General features: G+C 42.2%; 1 protein-coding gene across 12 annotated transcripts in view; it reads right to left on the reverse strand.

Annotated features, from left to right (window-relative positions):
* The window catches only part of LOC148316410 (otoferlin-like), a 79,306-nt gene that overhangs the window by 32,431 nt on the left and 29,492 nt on the right, over positions 1–17,383 (reverse strand). For 7 of the 12 annotated variants that reach the window (XM_088286437.1, XM_088286438.1, XM_088286435.1 and 4 more), the window contains exons 1-5: positions 15,515–15,622; positions 12,751–12,809; positions 7,388–7,476; positions 4,852–4,951; positions 3,088–3,287 (exon numbers count right to left, since the gene is read on the reverse strand). In XM_088286437.1, the coding sequence (XP_088142563.1) occupies positions 3,088–3,287; positions 4,852–4,951; positions 7,388–7,476; positions 12,751–12,809; positions 15,515–15,596 (530 nt within the window). In that variant the 5' untranslated portion in view covers positions 15,597–15,622. Of the gene's footprint in view, positions 1–3,087; positions 3,288–4,851; positions 4,952–7,387; positions 7,477–12,750; positions 12,810–15,514; positions 15,901–17,383 lie in introns of those variants that run through there. The other 5 variants (XM_088286440.1, XM_088286444.1, XM_088286439.1 and 2 more) reach the window with 2 other exon arrangements.

Raw genomic sequence — 17,383 nt, forward strand, 5'->3', positions numbered from 1 at the left:
TTCTCCACATTTGTATGATCTGGATCACATATCCCGGCGACGACAAAGACTCGTGATGTCACCGGCGCCAGCCCACAAATGAGTGGCCTTCATGATTAAGAATGCATGCGACCATCCAATTTGCTGCCGATATGGATACATGTCAGGAAATTAATGAATACGCTTTTGCCTTTGCGTCCTCAACCTTTCACGGTCGGTATACTGTATCCGGGTCCTGTTTCTGTTATAATCCTCGTCCCACGCATGGAAAAAAAAAAAAACAGGCGGAATGTGACTGAGCTTCACGGTGCGGTTCCGAAGCATAATTTCTACTGTACCGATGCGTCTTAATAGATGTATTTTTAATAAATTCAATTTAAAACTAATGGAGACCGCCAATTCACAATTAAAAAAGATTAACAAATAAAGATGAAAAAAAAAAAATATATATATATATATATTTTTCCTTTAAATTTTTTGGGGTCATAATTTGTAATACAGATCTAGGCAGGAATTGGCCTTCTGAACATGCGTTTCATTAATTTATTACAAATAAAATAAATAAACTTTTCTACTTATTGAGATGCACAGGTAACAATTTAGTCGAAATTACACAATAAATATAATATAATAAACTGCATACGGAACACAAGCAACTAAATGACATCATGTCATGAAATCAACATTCTCAGCATCACGACTTGTCCAACAATATCGTAAATCACAAAAGTTGGTCAAAGCGACAACAATGAAGATTCTTTTCTCCTCATTTTCTGCATCAGTCAGAAAAAAGAAAACGAGCAAGTATGAAAGCACCGAATGTTCTTCATACCTACCACATGAAACGCTCGTCGCCGTCTACTCAATGAAGGTCCAAGGTCGCGATCCTTTTTATAAACTTATTGGATCGTTATATTGGTCATCTGCCGAGCGCTGCAGGTCCAAATTAAGCAAGCGGGTGAGACCCATTGCTGGGTGACGCACGGACGGAAGGAGGGAGGAACGCATGGAGGCAGGGCATGTCGGGGTGTTTAATTGGAGAGAATGAGGCGGGTTAGTATTACCATCAGTCAAAATATGTGGCGGGCAAATTCATCAATCAACTACAAAATCCAAATTCCGCTGATTAAGTAATAAGCAATCACAAGAAGACTAAAACACATCCATGTCCTATCAACAGACAAACAAAGAAAAAAAATACAACAAGTAATGTTCAGTGTACGTGAGTTTGAAAATGAAAATGAACGTGGCTGTGTTTATGCTGGTGGGGGGGGCGTGCAAATCAATAATAGACGGCAGCATGGATAGATGGCCTCGTTACATGTGTACGTTGCACTTACAAATGATTGTTCTTTTTTACTTAACTCGCCGTCTTTAAATAGTGTACCCATACTGCGAGAATTTTTTTGTTTTTTTTTTGTTTTAGTGAAGCAAGGTCAATAAATGTGACCAGCAAGACCTGCAATACTTCAAATTCTTGCTGTGGTTGAACGTGTCCTGTTTGGCTCGGCTGCTCCACAGCAAATCTCTTAGCCTGAGTGACAGCCCACCCACTCATGAGGTGATATATTCACGAGGAGGAACAAAATCTCTGCAGAGCTTTCTCAGTCAGGTGCATCGGATCGCAAAAAAAAAAAAAGAAAAAAAAAGTGGTAAGGGGACTGTCATAAATCATGTTGCAGGCCCACAGAAATGCTCGCCTGCAGAACCCGACACCACAATGCCTTTCGATTCGGGTCAAGATAATGAACCATATACGACAGGTAGATATAAAGCTCTTACAGGCTAAATAGATTTGGATTCTTGAACAACACCGTAAACTGTTCTGAAAGCAGCTCACATGACATTTAAAGCGCAAGTCAAGTCAATAAATTCCTTTGAAAAAAATCCATTTGATATGTCCTCATAAGTCAAGTCGTGGCATTGTGATTTATTTTGGTGGAGGAAGAATTTCAGGAAGGCTGACAATATACGCAGCAGCGCCCCCTGTTGACGTGAGCAAACCCCGAAAACAATTTGAGCACGCCGGCGATTTGAGATCATTTTCAGTTGACAGCCAAACCAAAAAAAAGATGCCTCACAGAAATTCTGCACCTAATCATAAAAATAATGAAAGTGAGTCTAATTTGTGATGATAATATAAAAAAAGAAAATGCAAAGCCTAGCTATTATACATTCTTTATTCTAGTTAGCATAATGGCATTCAAATATGCTAATTAATTCCATTTTCCAGCTGTTTGGGATTCAATTAAACATGCTTGCACTTTTCCAATGGACCGCAAAATTCCGGAATATCCTGAAATGCAAGATGGAGAAAAAAAAAATGACTCACTGTTCTATTTTTGAGCTTCATTGTCACAATGAGACTTTTAAAATGAAATGTCCCAATTTCAGTTTGTGGAACCTAACCTCAAATTTTCTCTCGCCATCTTTATCCCAGACTGCAGAAGTCTCGCTTTCACTGTTGTACACTTTTTCAGAGGAGAGAACTGTGCTTTGGCGCACGAGGAACTCGAGGATGTTCTGAATGCATGAATGCGCCTTCCAAGGACACACCAGTGGCGTCAGGATTGGAACACAAAGTACTCATGCAAGCCCGGGTAGAGTCGACAAACCTAAAGTTGTGTAGACCGATTGTGGCGTCTATTCCTCAGCACAAAGTCGCAATTACATTATTGCATTGGAAGGAAAAAAAAAACAATAAGCAAGCCAGCATGCAGAGCGTGCAGCTCATTTCATGTTGCGTCTCCTACGAGAGCAAAGATGTATTCCTGGCATCCACGACCATCATGTTTCTCGCTCTTTTCAGTACAGTAAAAAATAAAATGAAAATGCCCTAGGTGTTAAAAAAAAAAGAAAAAGGCTGCACAGAGGAAGCTGCAAAGAACAAAGCCTGATAAGAGGAAATACACCCGGAGGCGAAGCTGTTCAAGACATTCTCTCTCCTTCGCCTCCTCTTTTGACCCGTTCGACCCAAATTAATGTCAGCTGTGCTGTCAAGCGAAAGGGAGTTATTGACGTTTGTCCACTTGAACGTTTCACAAAGCACAAGGACGTCTTAAAACAAATCTCTGGCTCGTCCCGTTCATTCGCGCACGTTGGACTCACTTTCTGAACGTGGGTATGGATCCCTGCAAAGATGGTTTTGCCGACGCTCCAGATCCGTGGCTGTGGCCCGACAGCAGGCTGTCGGTCTCAAACGTAAATATCCCGTCACGGTCGTCGGGGACATCCAGATGCTCGCCGTTACTCCACGCGCCCGCTGTGCCATCCATCGGATGGTATCGGATCTCGATGGTAACGCTGGTCTGAAAACCCGAGAAAGACTTGGTTGAGTTACGAAGACGTTTGCCTTGCTTTGACTTGAAGTCAAGTTGGATTGTATCTTTTTTTTATTTTTTTCATTCAGGCTGAAGAAATGAAACTAATCTGGTGCATTTTAGCAGTCCGAAAATATTTACTCACACTATTCAGCCCGACCGCCGTTTATGCATTTCTGTCGTTAAAACTGTAAATGTGCCTTATTTATTTCAAAATTGGTCGGCTCCATTCGTCTTCTTGGCGCTGCTGCGGTTGCACTTCATCTAAAGCACCTTAAGGCGATCGCACGTCTAATTTCAGATTTCATGCATTTAATTGTGTGTGAAAACAGCTGTCGTTAAAAGAAATGGACTCGCTTGGTGCGGTAAATCATCTCTATGGTGCCATTTGGGTCACAATGCAATTTGTCTTCGGATTATTTTGGGGACTTTTACTTAATTTTGTATTACAGGTAATTTATTTCAAGAAAAAAAAAAAAAGCAGCGAGTAAATGTTTCCTCTCGCTCTCACTCTTTATCGCGTCCGGAGCTTTTTCCCTCATAGTCTCACAGGGTAATCAGTCTACTTTTATTTTGTGTTGCTATAGCAACCACGCCAGTGCACATTTTCAAAAGAAAGCGTCAACCTTGAGCCTCGTTTCCACGCAGCGTTTAAATTCTTAATTGTCGGCATGAGCGCATGTAGCGACGTCACGCGTGCACGTTCAGTCTCAAAGCGCTCCCACGACGTGCGTTATCGTCTGAAAAACATCACATCGGCACGCACGTTGCACATCCTCCATCAGAACTGCGCACCGTCGGAAGGCCTAAAACCGGCCTTATTCAGACCCAACATCATCGACACGCTAAAAACAAGTTCCCCTCAAGAGCTAGAATTACTGATTAGTGCAAGGATGCGATTAAGCTGCTGTAGCTTAGAGACTGCTCCATTTTTTCCTGGTTAAAACTTCAAGCGTATTGAAAGAACGACTCTTCCACGAACATCCTGACCTGAACTTGTGTGAGAACTCTGATAACAGACCCAACATGTGGCAAGAGACATTCGAAATAAATAATCCAGCTAAAACGCAATGACCAGTATGAACCCCGAAATGTTCCCTTTTGCGCAGAAAAAAAAAAAAAACTTCAATGATGTCAGACTTTTAATTGGCCCAAAATTAAGAAAAGGTGTCATTGTTGTTTTTGTTTTTACTGGCAGAACGCTCGCCATATGTATTCATAGAGTATATTTTTTTCGATAAAGGTATAGTAATTTAAAATGCATCAAAGCATATCATTGCAATCCCATCCCAAGACGCCATGCAAATGCGCCCCCTGGTGAGCAGAATAGTCAACGCAGTCCATTTCATTAAATGTGAGGATGTGGGCACACAACAACCAAAACTCATTAAAAACGAAGATAATTTTGATTGCTTGTCACTGTATTCACACAGTTGGCTTTGGAGGCTTTGCATCATCAACCGTAAAAAATCTTATTTTTTTTCTTTTTCTGAAAACACAATGAGCGTGCTCAACTTAAAGATGGCAAACATAGTCGTGAATCTCGACTCACGTTTATGGACGTGTTATTGTCGTCGATGAGTGTGTCGGTCAGCTCAAGCTGCCCCTCCTCCGCCACCTTCTGGAGCACCATGCAGAAAGTCCCCACCAATCTGCACGGATGGGGGTGAAAACACAACAATCAATACGAAGCATTATGTATCGAGTGCTCCATCACAAGTTCTGCCGCTGCAGACTGAAAGGACGTATGATCATTATTGCGACGCATTTTAATGCACGTGCTTTCAAACCTGAAGGTGAAAAATGTGGTAGTCACAGCTGCTGACAAAGATATCATGTGGTGGGGGTCTACATTTTCAGTTTGTTGCAGTTGGAAAGAAGCAGCAGCTCAACACGACACATGGAGAGAAAGGTGGCTCGTATAGCCAAAGATGCCGTTCGGTCCTCTTTTCCGCCTACAATTTTTCCACAAGATTGAAGCATTTCCCCCACCAGGTTCATGCCGCGACAACGAGGCGCTCTAAAAATGTCCATGTCATCCAAATGTTGGCGATCTCCCGGGGCTTTGAGCCTGCTCTCTGTGACGTGCGTGCACTCACAGCTGGCAACGGGGCGCTCTAATGGAGTCTTGCCAGCACACGATGCGAAAGGATCGCTAGCTCGCTAATTGCAATTTCAACCCCCCTCCCTGCCCCCCCCACTAGAAATGTCATCCCCTCGTTCAACAAATCCGTGCGAAGACTTACTGTGCACCGTAGCCAAAGCAGATGGCGAAGTAAATGATTGCTTCAACCCATCTTCTTATTGCCCGCATCAAACAGACTATTGTGAAACACGCTGAGAATCATTCCTTTCTTTGCTGCACTTTTGACTGCATTGAGCTCATTGCGACTTTTCTTGCTGAACTGAAAATGGAAGCTTATAAAGACGTGTTTTAACACGATGGTCCTCGTCAAGAAACTGCAGGGGGTTTCATTCAAACAGGATTGAAAAAAAAAACAGGAGAAAATACATAAATGAGCCTTTGATGAGGAGATGACAATTTCCCCATTGTGGGACTAATAAAGGCATTATTATTACTCCCCTCTAAGTCTTCAACACGCTCGGCACAAACGGACACGTTGTAGACTCGCCGAAGAGATTATTGCTCACCGCTGGACAAGTGACGAAATGGATTAAGACTTCTGGATTTGTGCTCATAATTAAATCAAATCAAAACATTCCCGTTGAAGCCAGTTCGGCCTCAAAAAAAAAAACGGCTTTGTAGTTACCAACAGGATAATTGGGAATAAACATAGAATGTGGTGATTATGCTTATATACTACGATGGAATTGGCCAATTAGAAGTGTTGAATAATTGAAAGTGTTTGCCCCAAAAGTGATTCCAGCCCACAAACCACAAGAAGTAGATGAGGAACACGCAGTGCGGTCGCTCGCATGCACTCTCAGGGTAAAACGTGACTTCCCGTATTGGAGTTTGCATATTTATTGAAAGAGACATCAGACGACGCGCACAAAACATCAGTAGAAAACGCCCCGCTGGGAGTGATCATATAATAAAACAAGCGCACACAATCAATCGTTGAAGCACTTGATTCTCCATTCGTGTCTCCATTGGGGTTTTTTTACGGACACACATTCTTTGCAGCCGTAGCAGAAAACGGGCCGACTGATGTGGCGGAATTACGCGCAGACCATCATGCATTGCGGCGTCGCCAATGTGCCGAGCCGGTGTTATTGAACACGCGGCACATTGGCGGTCGCGCTCGCGAATGGGCAGATTCATTCTCGAGGGATCGAGCCATTTGCCAAGTCGAATTTGAGTCTCTTGATGATCGTGAAAATTGAGATCAACTCGGCAATGAGCGGCCAAGAGAAGTTGGGGAGCTCGCGGCTTTTCATTGCCCGTTTCCCAAGCGGTGCAAACGGCGAGACAATTAAGAGCGACAACTGTCAGACGGGCAGGCCTGCCACCTGTCTTTCGCTCTGTAATGTTGTCCGTGCACACACACATGCACACGGCCGAATACTGCAAAGGGGCCATGTGGAAGTGCGAGGACGATGAACAAGCAGCTGCCAGAATCGAGTTGAATTTGGAAAGGTTGGTTCAATTCAATTTACAACTCCAGTGCGGAGCAAAACTGTCCAAAATGGCGACCAGTCCAATCTTCAACCCAATCAACTCGGTCCAAATTTGGAACCTAACCTCTCTGCTCACAATTAACAGCGACCCAATGAGCAGGTTAGAAAACAAATAAACATTTTTTTAGTGCGTGAAGACGAGGTTGCTCAATCACTCCAAATGATAGATGGGTCGGAAAAAAATAAGTCACGGCAGCAAATATCAATAGCTGTGATGTTTCTCATTAGTCTGCTTGCCAATGCGGCGTTAATAAATCAAACGCATTTTGTCCGAGTCGCTGATGAGGAGGAGAACCGAACCAAGACGATGAGGCTGGATTTGAATTGCCACTCGTGGCATGAAGAACAAATTTTATATTTCACGACTTGCACTCCACTGCGCCAACAAGCGAGTCGATTGACTTCAAGCGCGCTGGGAAACGCGGACGAGATGAACGCAGCGTTACCTGTTGCTGAAGACTTTGCTGTAATTGAACACTTGGATCTCCAGCATCTCGCTGCCATCCAGCCTGCTCGCCACTGGCCATCGAAACATCTGAAGATGACACACATGGGGGGGGCGGAAAAATGTCAATTTCATTTGAATGGATCGGACGTTTCTCTTCGTCTGTCTTCTATCGCTTGACGAAAGGACTTTTCAAGCATGAGCAATATCATCCTTCGGTAAGATTTCGTCGTACATTTTTAGGAGACACCACGAGGGCAGACGCGATGAAGGTTGAACAAGGTGATTTAGAACTCATTAAAAGTCTCCCGCTGATGTCATTCAAGGAAACACTTTGGGCTCTCAAGGCAGGCTATCAATCAGGCCTTTGTTCGCGCCGTGAACCAAATCCTGGGGTTCCCCCAACTGCCTCGTGCACTTTCACGGTGAGTAGAAGTGAGCAAAGGATGCGGACAAACACGGCAGCTGAGAGACAATAAATGAGCACCTTCATTTCCCCAGAACCAAAAAGTGACAATAAATACAGGACATGTGGCGTATGTGTTGACGCTCGTGCGTGTCGTCGCTGCTCCTCCCTGCAGAAAGCTGCTTTCATCACGTATGTCTCCGTGGTTGCCTTCCACCAAAATCCAGAATGTTCTGAAATACTGATTTTTTTTTGGTTTCCTGTCCTGTCAACGTGTTCATTGATTGTTGGAAGGCAACAATCACAGTCTATTCGCAATAAAACTCGATTTGCATTTTGTGTACCGAAATACCTAAACTAATTCTAAATTAAATAATTAGGAATTGGTGTCAAGGAAGTATGGTAAAGAGACGAGCCTCGTCGGTTGGGGATGAGCTACGTTTAGCTTGGGCTGGTAGGAAATGTTGCAAACCTTTTCTGGATTTATTTGCCAAATTCTTTTCATTTTTAATGTAAGATCATAATTTTGAAATGATACTGTGCGTATGACGGATTATAGTTTCCACTTTGAATTATTAATATGAGCAACTAACGGTATAAACTTTTTTTGCGGGGTGTCTATTTGTTATTTGCAACACGACTGCGTCCTCTTTTTCAAGTTTTATTTATTTTTTTAAATATATCTTTTAGGAATTTGACATCAAAACATTCCCCAATCCTTTGCATGGAAGAAACGAGCACAGCAAAAAATAAATTAATGATGCAGTCCTGCTGCAAAAAACGCTTTGGTTGGTTGACTTTTTGATGTTTCTCTCTTTTCAGAGCGGCTCATTACCGTTTCAAGATGCCCTCCCGTCCTGTACGAAGCGCAGCCTAATTGGCGGCATCGGGCGTCTCATTAAAAGTGACACAGGTAGCGTCTCAATAAGCAGAAGTCGGAATGTCACGGCGGTCCATCACAGGAGCTAAACGCACAAAAGGAAGCGTGGCTTTTACTTGCGCGAGCTCACACGAACACGGAGATGACCGTGTGAATCTTTCCTTTTGGTTGCCATGGATACAGAGCATGAAAACACCTCTCTGATTAATTATGAGGCATACGCTTGAGTGTCAATGCTTTGATTTCATTTTTATATCAACCCCGCCTTTTTATCTGAATAAGTAAAAAGCTTGTTTGGCATTTGAAGAAATTTCATGCGTGCACTCCGTTTGCAAGCGGTTGGTCCGCGGTGGTTCTTAAACGACTTCCTCGTCGCCACTCCTTCATCAGGTGACAGAAAATGATTCTCATTGGTCCAACAAGAAACTTTTTCCAGCCACATAATCATGATGCTGTGAGGAGCACGTTGAAAGCCGCGGCCACATTCTTAGAAGTTATGAGGTCGTTGAAATCATTCATCCATCCATTATCCAAGCCGCTTATCCTCCGAGGGTCTCGGGCGGGCTGGAGCCGAGGCCAGCTATCTGCGGGCCGGAGGCGGGCACGCTCCATTTTGTCAACATCAGATGCAACGCCTGCGCTCTTGAAGTCAAAAACACCTTAGAGGGCATGCTCTTTTTCTGTTGCATAATTCTGGAGATTTCATAAATAAGTCAAATCAAGTCTACAACTCAAGGGCCAGTCAAATGTGGACATTGAGTGGATTGAAAATAGTTGACGGGCACAAGAAAAACTCAAGTAACCCTGTTCAGCGAGGACAGCAAATCGTGACCCAAAATCATTTTTGTCCTTGAGGCGGTAAAAAAAAAAAAAAAAAATTTAAAAAAGATAATAAATAAAAAAAATCACTGTGGATTTTAGAAGTAGCTTTGACCCAAAAAAAAATAAAAAATCTGCTGAGACGGAATTCCTCTCTTCACAAGAACTTTCTACCCCCACACTGTTCTAACGTTTGTTTGCCGCATTGTTACTGCTGAGTGGGACTCATTAACGCAGACAAAGTCCAAGCTAATGCATACAGAGGCAAACTGAATCAGCAATTTTTTTCTTTATTTTTTGGGTCAATACCTGAAACATTCAGCATTCGTATTTGCAGTCGGTTTCCTTTCCTGTCAGTGGAATTATTCTTCTGGGATCATCATTTATTGAAGATACTTGGAGAGAGGAAAGCATCCCCATGGAGCATAGCTGAATCTTTAAACGAGTGCACTTCATAAATGATTGCGGATTCTCATTGCATTCGTGGTGTTTAAATGTGTGAAATGTGGCTTCAAAGCGATAGGTCGTCTTTGGTTGCATCATCTTTCCAAATTCTTTTTCAAAGGTCTAAGAGCCACAGGTGATGCAATAAATAAATAACAGTCATCAATGCCTTCGTTCCATCTCGGCTAGATTACTGTAATGCGCTTTACTTTGCAGTCAGCCAGTCCTCCCTTCAAGCGTCTCCAGTTGCTCCAAAATACTGCTGCTCGTCTTTTAACTGCAGCTCGGAAGACGGAGAACGTCACCCCGATCTTGGCCTCTCTTCACTGGCTCCCGGTGCATTTTAGAGTTCGCTTGAAGATACTTCTGTTCATCTTCAAATCTTGAAATAGCCTCGCCCCAGCGTATCCTCTCCGAGCGCCTCCACCCTTCTGGCCCTGCCCGCTGCCTCAGGTCTGCAGATCAAATGCTGCTGGAGGTGCCGAGGACTTGGCGCAGCCTCAGGGGGGATCGTGCCTTTTCTGTTGTCTGTTGTAGGGCCTCTGCTGAACGTGGAAGTAATGGAGTACTCCAGCTATTTAAAATTTAAAACACATCAATTCTAAAAGCATTCCGTGTTTGGTCTTGTGTTATGTAATTCCCAAATTCTTATTTAAAAGTTAAACGGCAGCAGCTGTCCGCTCACTCACGGAGAAACAATATATTCGCGCCATGATTTTTGCATGATGTCGTGTTGACTTTTACCACCTATGATTTGGTTTGTCGCGCACACACACACACACACACTGGAATGCAGCCAAGCGCCCAAATATTTTACTACTTGCAGGCTTTGCTGTTCTCTGCTCTAGTTCTGTCTAACCAGTGAGGGGGAGGCACTAGCGCGTCGTAGCTAAAAGCTAAATCCCACCATGGAATGAATAATGAATACACATTCCCCCATCCAGGCAATCGGCATACTAGTTCAAAGGCGTTCTTGCTAGACCATGCATAAAGCAACAAGACTCACGCCTCTATGCTAATGGTCCCTCAACACCAGGGCAAGATTCAGCTTACTGAGCCATCCAATTGTTGCATCACTACAGATAAGGCAACGGTACAGTATTTGGCAGCAAGCCAGGAGGAAAATAATATATAAATGCATATATATCTACACACACGCTCCGACACCAGCATCATACAGTGCAACCCCCACACATGGAAAGCCGCAGAGGCCACTTGAAGTTGTTCCTCTGGACATGACGCCGAGGGATGCTAATGACCTCCCCTGCACAGAGCGCAACAAATGAGGCTGTCAAAAGAAATCTGTCATGGGCGCTCGGTTCAAGCAAGCAGTGATGTCATCCTAGATGCTGTGGACACATTTCTACGCTTTTCTGGATGATACCCAAGTGGCTACAAAAGCAGAAATACATAAATAAATACAGAGTCCTCATGGTGAACTTTGAACCCACAATGAACTCAAATCAAAACAAGATTCAGTTTGGCAGATCAGATAGTGAACAATTCTTCCGGAAAAGGGCTTCGAGTTGTTTAGAACAACCACATATCTTTGCTTTAAAGTCTGCTAGCTTAATGCTAACACAATGTGAAATGACTGAATATCCTCAGTGTTACAACCCTTAAAGAAAATAATATTTTAATATTCAAATGGTGGAGCAACACATGTAGACACACAATATCACAATGCACCGTGGCATATATTCTTCACCTGCTGTGAAGAACGACAACTATTGCTGCTTTACTGAGGATGTACACGAGCGTATATCGGTACTGCCTCCAGGTGGTGGCTAACGGGCACACTCATAGCACAAATGTGAAAGGTGTCAGTGCATGTAGTAGGTGGCTTGAATGCGGAGGTAGGCGAACTAATCTGGTTTTGCATTTGTGTCGGATTGTGGAAGCTGCCAAATGCATTCATCCTTTCAGTTTCCTGATTGAAGCTAAAACAAACGTCTCGGTTATCAGCAAAGGAAGTATGCAGCAGCACTCTGCTTAAGAGCGCTTCAAAGGCAAATCGTTTTTCTGTGTAAAAGCAAAAACGGAGACAAAAAATGTTGGGTGGCGTCTCCCAACTGGTGCTCATGAGAATTTATTTGGCTTCTGTGCGATCGGGAAAAATGCGCTCGAATGAGATTCATTTTTGGGGGATTACATCAGAAAGTCTTTGGTGTCCACTTGACTGTCATTTATGCAACACGTTCAACAGCAGAGTGTCAAAATGGAATTCCTACCGAGGGGAACTAACAAAGGATATTTCTTTTTCTTCTTCTCTACCTTCAGCCTGTTTTGCTGCACTCCCATCCTTATCGCGTTCTCTCTCTTTTATACTTCTTGCTGCTCAATTGCCACTTTGCATTTCAAATGACTTTTATTTTGGGACAAAAGCCTGCAGGAATCCACATTTTCACAGCATGCCAAAAGAAAAAACACCCACCAGTGGCCAACAACTGGTGAAATCGGTCATTGCGCGCTGCTCATTTGAGTGTTGTTGAGAACGATAATCTTAATGAAGCGTTACGATTTCCGAATCAAGTATGCTATAATATGTTTATCACGTCGTTTGTAAGTCATAAGTCTTGCTATCAATCTAATAGAGACCCACGCACTTCTTGACAAGAATCACTTGTAATATAATTTGTGACAATTGGTAAACCCGATTGGAGCGCAAAAATGGATTTAATGAGCGTTGGTTGTAAACAAAGCCACTATTGATGTGAAATCAAGTCATTATCGACTAAAATAGTCTGTGTTGTCTTTGAATCCAAGCGATCATCGCCCAAAAGCCATAATGGAAGGAAATAAAAAGGCAACCCACCTCGTTAAAGTGAGCCACCTCCTCACAGTTGGCCGCCACGCGGCTGTAGAAGGACGACCCTGAAAAGGTAAAGACCAATCAAGACATCAGCTTGGGGTCAAGAGCCGGATTGCAATAAATGGCGTTGCTCTTTAAAGATGGAAGGGCCCGTTCGGATGCCGCGGATGAGCGCAATTAGTTAGGTTTTAGTTTAAGATGCGTTGCAGGACAGATTTGACATTCGGGAATGCAGGTCACTCTTTTGAAAGGCATTTACAGTGGCTATAGAAAAAAATATATTTTTTAGGGAAAAATGTGTTCTTTTATTGCAACAATATTACTGGTCAATTATAATAAAAAAAAAAAAAAATCAAAATTAAAAAAAAAATTCTAACCAATTATTTATGTAAAAGCCGAATTTGTGACACACGTTTTCTATTGGTGGACCTTACGATGAACTAGAGAGCAGATAATAGGTCAGTGTCACGTGATTTAGTCGTGCGCGCCGCACCTGGTTGTTTTGTGAGGCTCATGAATGGCGGCGGGCGTGTGCGTGCAATTGTCTTTGTGTCCTCGTTTGCTTTTGTGCAGGTGTTGCGTGTTTTTGTGCAAGCACAGAGTCGCTGTTTGCACGGACGAACGGTGCGTCGTGAAATTCGATCTACTAAGTCTGCGCGCTCGACCAGACAGACTTGGTCCAGCTCATCATTAGTCTGTTATCTTCTGCACATAATCCCTCTGGACTTTAGAAGACTGTGATGACAAATAATTTTAAAACAGAAGACGAACGACCTCCTTGTTGCGCTAAATGAAAGCCGATTTGATATTTTTAACGCTGACTCGTCATTTTCCGAGCGTATATCCCCACAAAAACTTTTGAAATGATTTTTTTTTTTCATGTTTAAATAAACACCACTTAGATGTCAGAGAGGATGATACTATCCCTCCTACATTATTCAAAACAGAAGCTCTGCTGCCTCCCCCCTCCTCGTTTTTTTTTTTATACCATCGAGACGTGGGTTTGTGAAAGTAGATGGTATGAAGCTTATATAAGGTGGGCTGCTACAAACTAAAAGCTCGCCGCTAATCAGGTTGCCCAAGCTGGCATGTGAAGTGAGAAGTACTGACTTTTTATATTTTGGATTTGTGTGGATGAACATGAAAGAAACTTTTTTTTTGTGAAATACCAAAGCCCTGTCTAAAAAATAATAATAATTAAAAAAAAAAAGTAGTACGTTGAAGATAGCTGATGAAGTCTAATCTGGAGCTGCAGTGAAATCAAACTTTCGAACTCGATTCACTTGACTCGTTCGTGTCTGGCAGGGGTCAGCGAAATTGTTCATCGTAAGCATGAACAATTGAAGCTGCAGATAAGATGGTGGGCTCATCAAAGTCTCTGCCTTGCAATCAATTCATTAGGAATGCCAGCTTTGCGCAACGCTTATCTATTATCAAATTATCTGACGGTTCGCTGCTCGCTGACAAACTAGTCGAAAAAGACGGCGATGTACGCTCTGGGGCAGCTATCGTTCTTTTTTTTTTTTTTGAAGATTGACTCAGGAAAATGTAGAGCTGCCACGCTTGATTTACAGTTCGGACAGAACTTTCTGGAAGGCCGTCTGACTTTCCAGACAGGAAACGCTACTAAAAACTTTCCGGGATCTCGATAACGGTTGACATTGTTAGATGAAGGGACATTTGTATCAATAATTTCCCGACCAATTAAAATTGGATGACTTCCAATGATCTCTATTGGCCGGGAATCGCTACAGGGCATCTTACGGCTCGCATCGGAACCGAGAATGATTTTGGACAACGTTGGATGGAGGAGCACTTGAGAGTGAGAACAAAACAACCAAGCTGTTCTTTTAAATGGAAAGCAACTGAAGCGAAGGCAACTGCTCGTTTGATCAAGGCAAGCGCACGTCCAATTTCTGACTTGAACGACTCGCTGCATGGACTACGAAGAGCCGAGAGAGATTGCTGCAGCGCGTGTGCACAACAAAGTAAGCCTCCATCCTTTCTACACACACGCACAGACAGGAAAAAGGAAGGGGGAAGGTGCTAATGTGACATCCTAAAGAATTCCCATGCTGACTCTAATCAGCAAGTCGGTTCCAAGCTGGCCGTCTTTGACCACAAGACTAATTGCTTGTCTGAAGTTGTCGGGCAGACCCATGCGCACGCTCGCGTTGTTGATGGCTGTAATTCTTACGAGAAGCACAGATTCTTGTTTGTTTGACCAGAGGCTGCCGGTCAAGGCCAAGATAAAAGGGCTTTTAACAGGAGACTGTTTTGACTTGATAAGAATGATTTGGCTTTGGTCGCCAGGAAACACAAACCTTTGAGCGGTCATTTTTGAAAACATCAGCGAGTGGCATTACGTAAGATGGTTTCGGAGAAGACACAAGTTTTTGGTGCACGTGCGTGATCTTTATAATCTTTCAAACATTTTAGCACTTTCAAGGTATTTAAAAATAAATAAATAAATAAATCAAGCTAACACACTGCCGTAGTTCACAATTTAGTTTCTAATATGACCAATTAAAGTCCTACAGTAATTAAAAAAAAAAAGCGTAATGTAACTTAATGTCGAAAAACCGTGATCAGTCGTCACCAAATTTTATGCACACATTTCTGCTCAAGCCCACTTCGACCTATGAAAATATTTGGAATTTTATAGATTAGATTAAGCCTCACTATAGAGATAAGGCTTACTGTCACTTCATGTCCCAAAAAAACACAACCAAGTAGCAAGCAAGTAGCTGGAAAAGTTGGCACCTACCACGAAATGTGGCTTTGGCAATGCGGTCACCTTTGCCTCGAAGGTTGCTGACCGACTTGAGATGAAGCGTGAGAGACATCATGAGTATAGTGGGGCTGAGAGGAGTAAGATCTTACTCCTCCTTACGGTCAAACTTGAACCTGCTGCCTTTCGCTCGCCGGTGTTACGCTGAAGCTGAGCCTCTCTTCCTGAGTGGATCCGCCGCGATCCTAAATCCTTTCCATGTGCGCCGCATGAAGATTCTTTTCTTTTTTCCTCCCTTTTCAGTTTTGTGATTTTCTGTACGTGCACTGCAAAAGATGCGAGTTGACTGCACAGGCTGCAGCATGCGTGGCGCATCCCCTCGCTGCTTGGGTGCGGGCAGGGGGTAAGTGGAGGAGGCTGCGTCTGTGTGTGTGTGTGCGCGTGTGTGTGTGCTCGGGCTACGGCTTCCCAGTAATGAAGCAGCTCAACCCTCTGTGTGCGTTTAGCACAGTATCACTTCTCAATGGAATTGGTTTTGATTTAAAAGATGCGAGCGCATTGAATTAATCAATGAAATGTTCCAGTCCTCACCACTATTGTTTACGTTTCACTATTGCTATTGCACCGATAATTCAGAAAGTTGAGTGACGACGTAAAAGGTAAAAACTTGAGTGATTTCGTATTTTATGAATGAGTGGAACTGCTCCAAAAGGAAGGATTAAACCGTTAGGGCAGATGCTGACCAGTTGCTAAGCAACCAATTTCCCACTCTGCCCATTTAGTGGAGTTCTGGTCACGCTGGAGACATATCAAGTAAACCTTGTCAACAGATTGTTACTATTATGTTTATTTAATTTTTTTTCCCATTAAACATTTGGTATTATGGTGATTCTTTTTCTTTAAAAACACGATTGACCATGGATATGTTTAATGCATCTTAAAATTTATGACAGTGAATGGATTTTGACCAGTAGACACGAGCTACTATACAGGACAAGCAGATGTGTGTAAAAATTTATTTTATTTTTTTTTTTTTTATAAATTTTTAACATTTTTTTGATACTTTTTAAAAAAAATTATTATTATTTTTTTTTTATTTTAATAGTGATGCAAAATTCTGCCTTTGCTAAGAAATGATCAGTGGTGAGGTCATAATGTTTGTTGTTGTAGCTGTGTAGAACTGCACGGCACCATACTGAGAGGCGTAATTAAACACATGCATTCATTGAAGTTAAGGAGTCAAGCCTACAGAGGGCGCTGTTGCTCTGGAGTTGAAACTGTCAAGAAATGCCTTAACATTTGTAGGCAAAGTGAATATTTTAAAAGACAAATGAGTCATTTAAATTTAATTAAGTAAATTATTTCAATAAAAAATATTTGTATTTTCTATTCTACTTTATGTATAGCATATGTACTCGTTCTTGTACTCTAAGTATTTAGGATTTCCAATAGCGTAATGAACAAATCATATAATGGAAAAAAATGAATCACATTTCAGCTCACCGATAGAACATGAAATCAAAATTATTCTACAAATATTACAGGACATAAACTTTGTAAATATTCCCCCCTAATATCATGCTATAAAAGAGTTTAAAATATTCCTTTATTATAAAATATTCACTTACATTTTTAGTATTTTACTCAGAAAATTTAGAATAAATTCATTAAAATAATAATAAAGGATGATGGATGGATATTTATTTTAAATACAACTTTAATGTCTTTAACCACATTTTAAATCTATTTGAAATCAATATTCTATTATTTTATCCTTTAATTATGCTCATAGTGTAGCGGAGACGCTAAAGACAAAACAACTTGCAAGTGTACGCTGCATGTATAAAACAACTTCACTTTGTAAACATGGTTTAGCACGCCATCTAGTGGACTAAAATGCAACTC

The sequence above is a fragment of the Idiotropiscis lumnitzeri genome, chromosome 21 (assembly GCF_059441095.1).
Source record: "Idiotropiscis lumnitzeri isolate Australia: NSW breed Sydney's pygmy pipehorse chromosome 21, RoL_Ilum_1.0, whole genome shotgun sequence".
In the NCBI taxonomy this organism is placed as follows: domain Eukaryota; kingdom Metazoa; phylum Chordata; class Actinopteri; order Syngnathiformes; family Syngnathidae; genus Idiotropiscis; species Idiotropiscis lumnitzeri.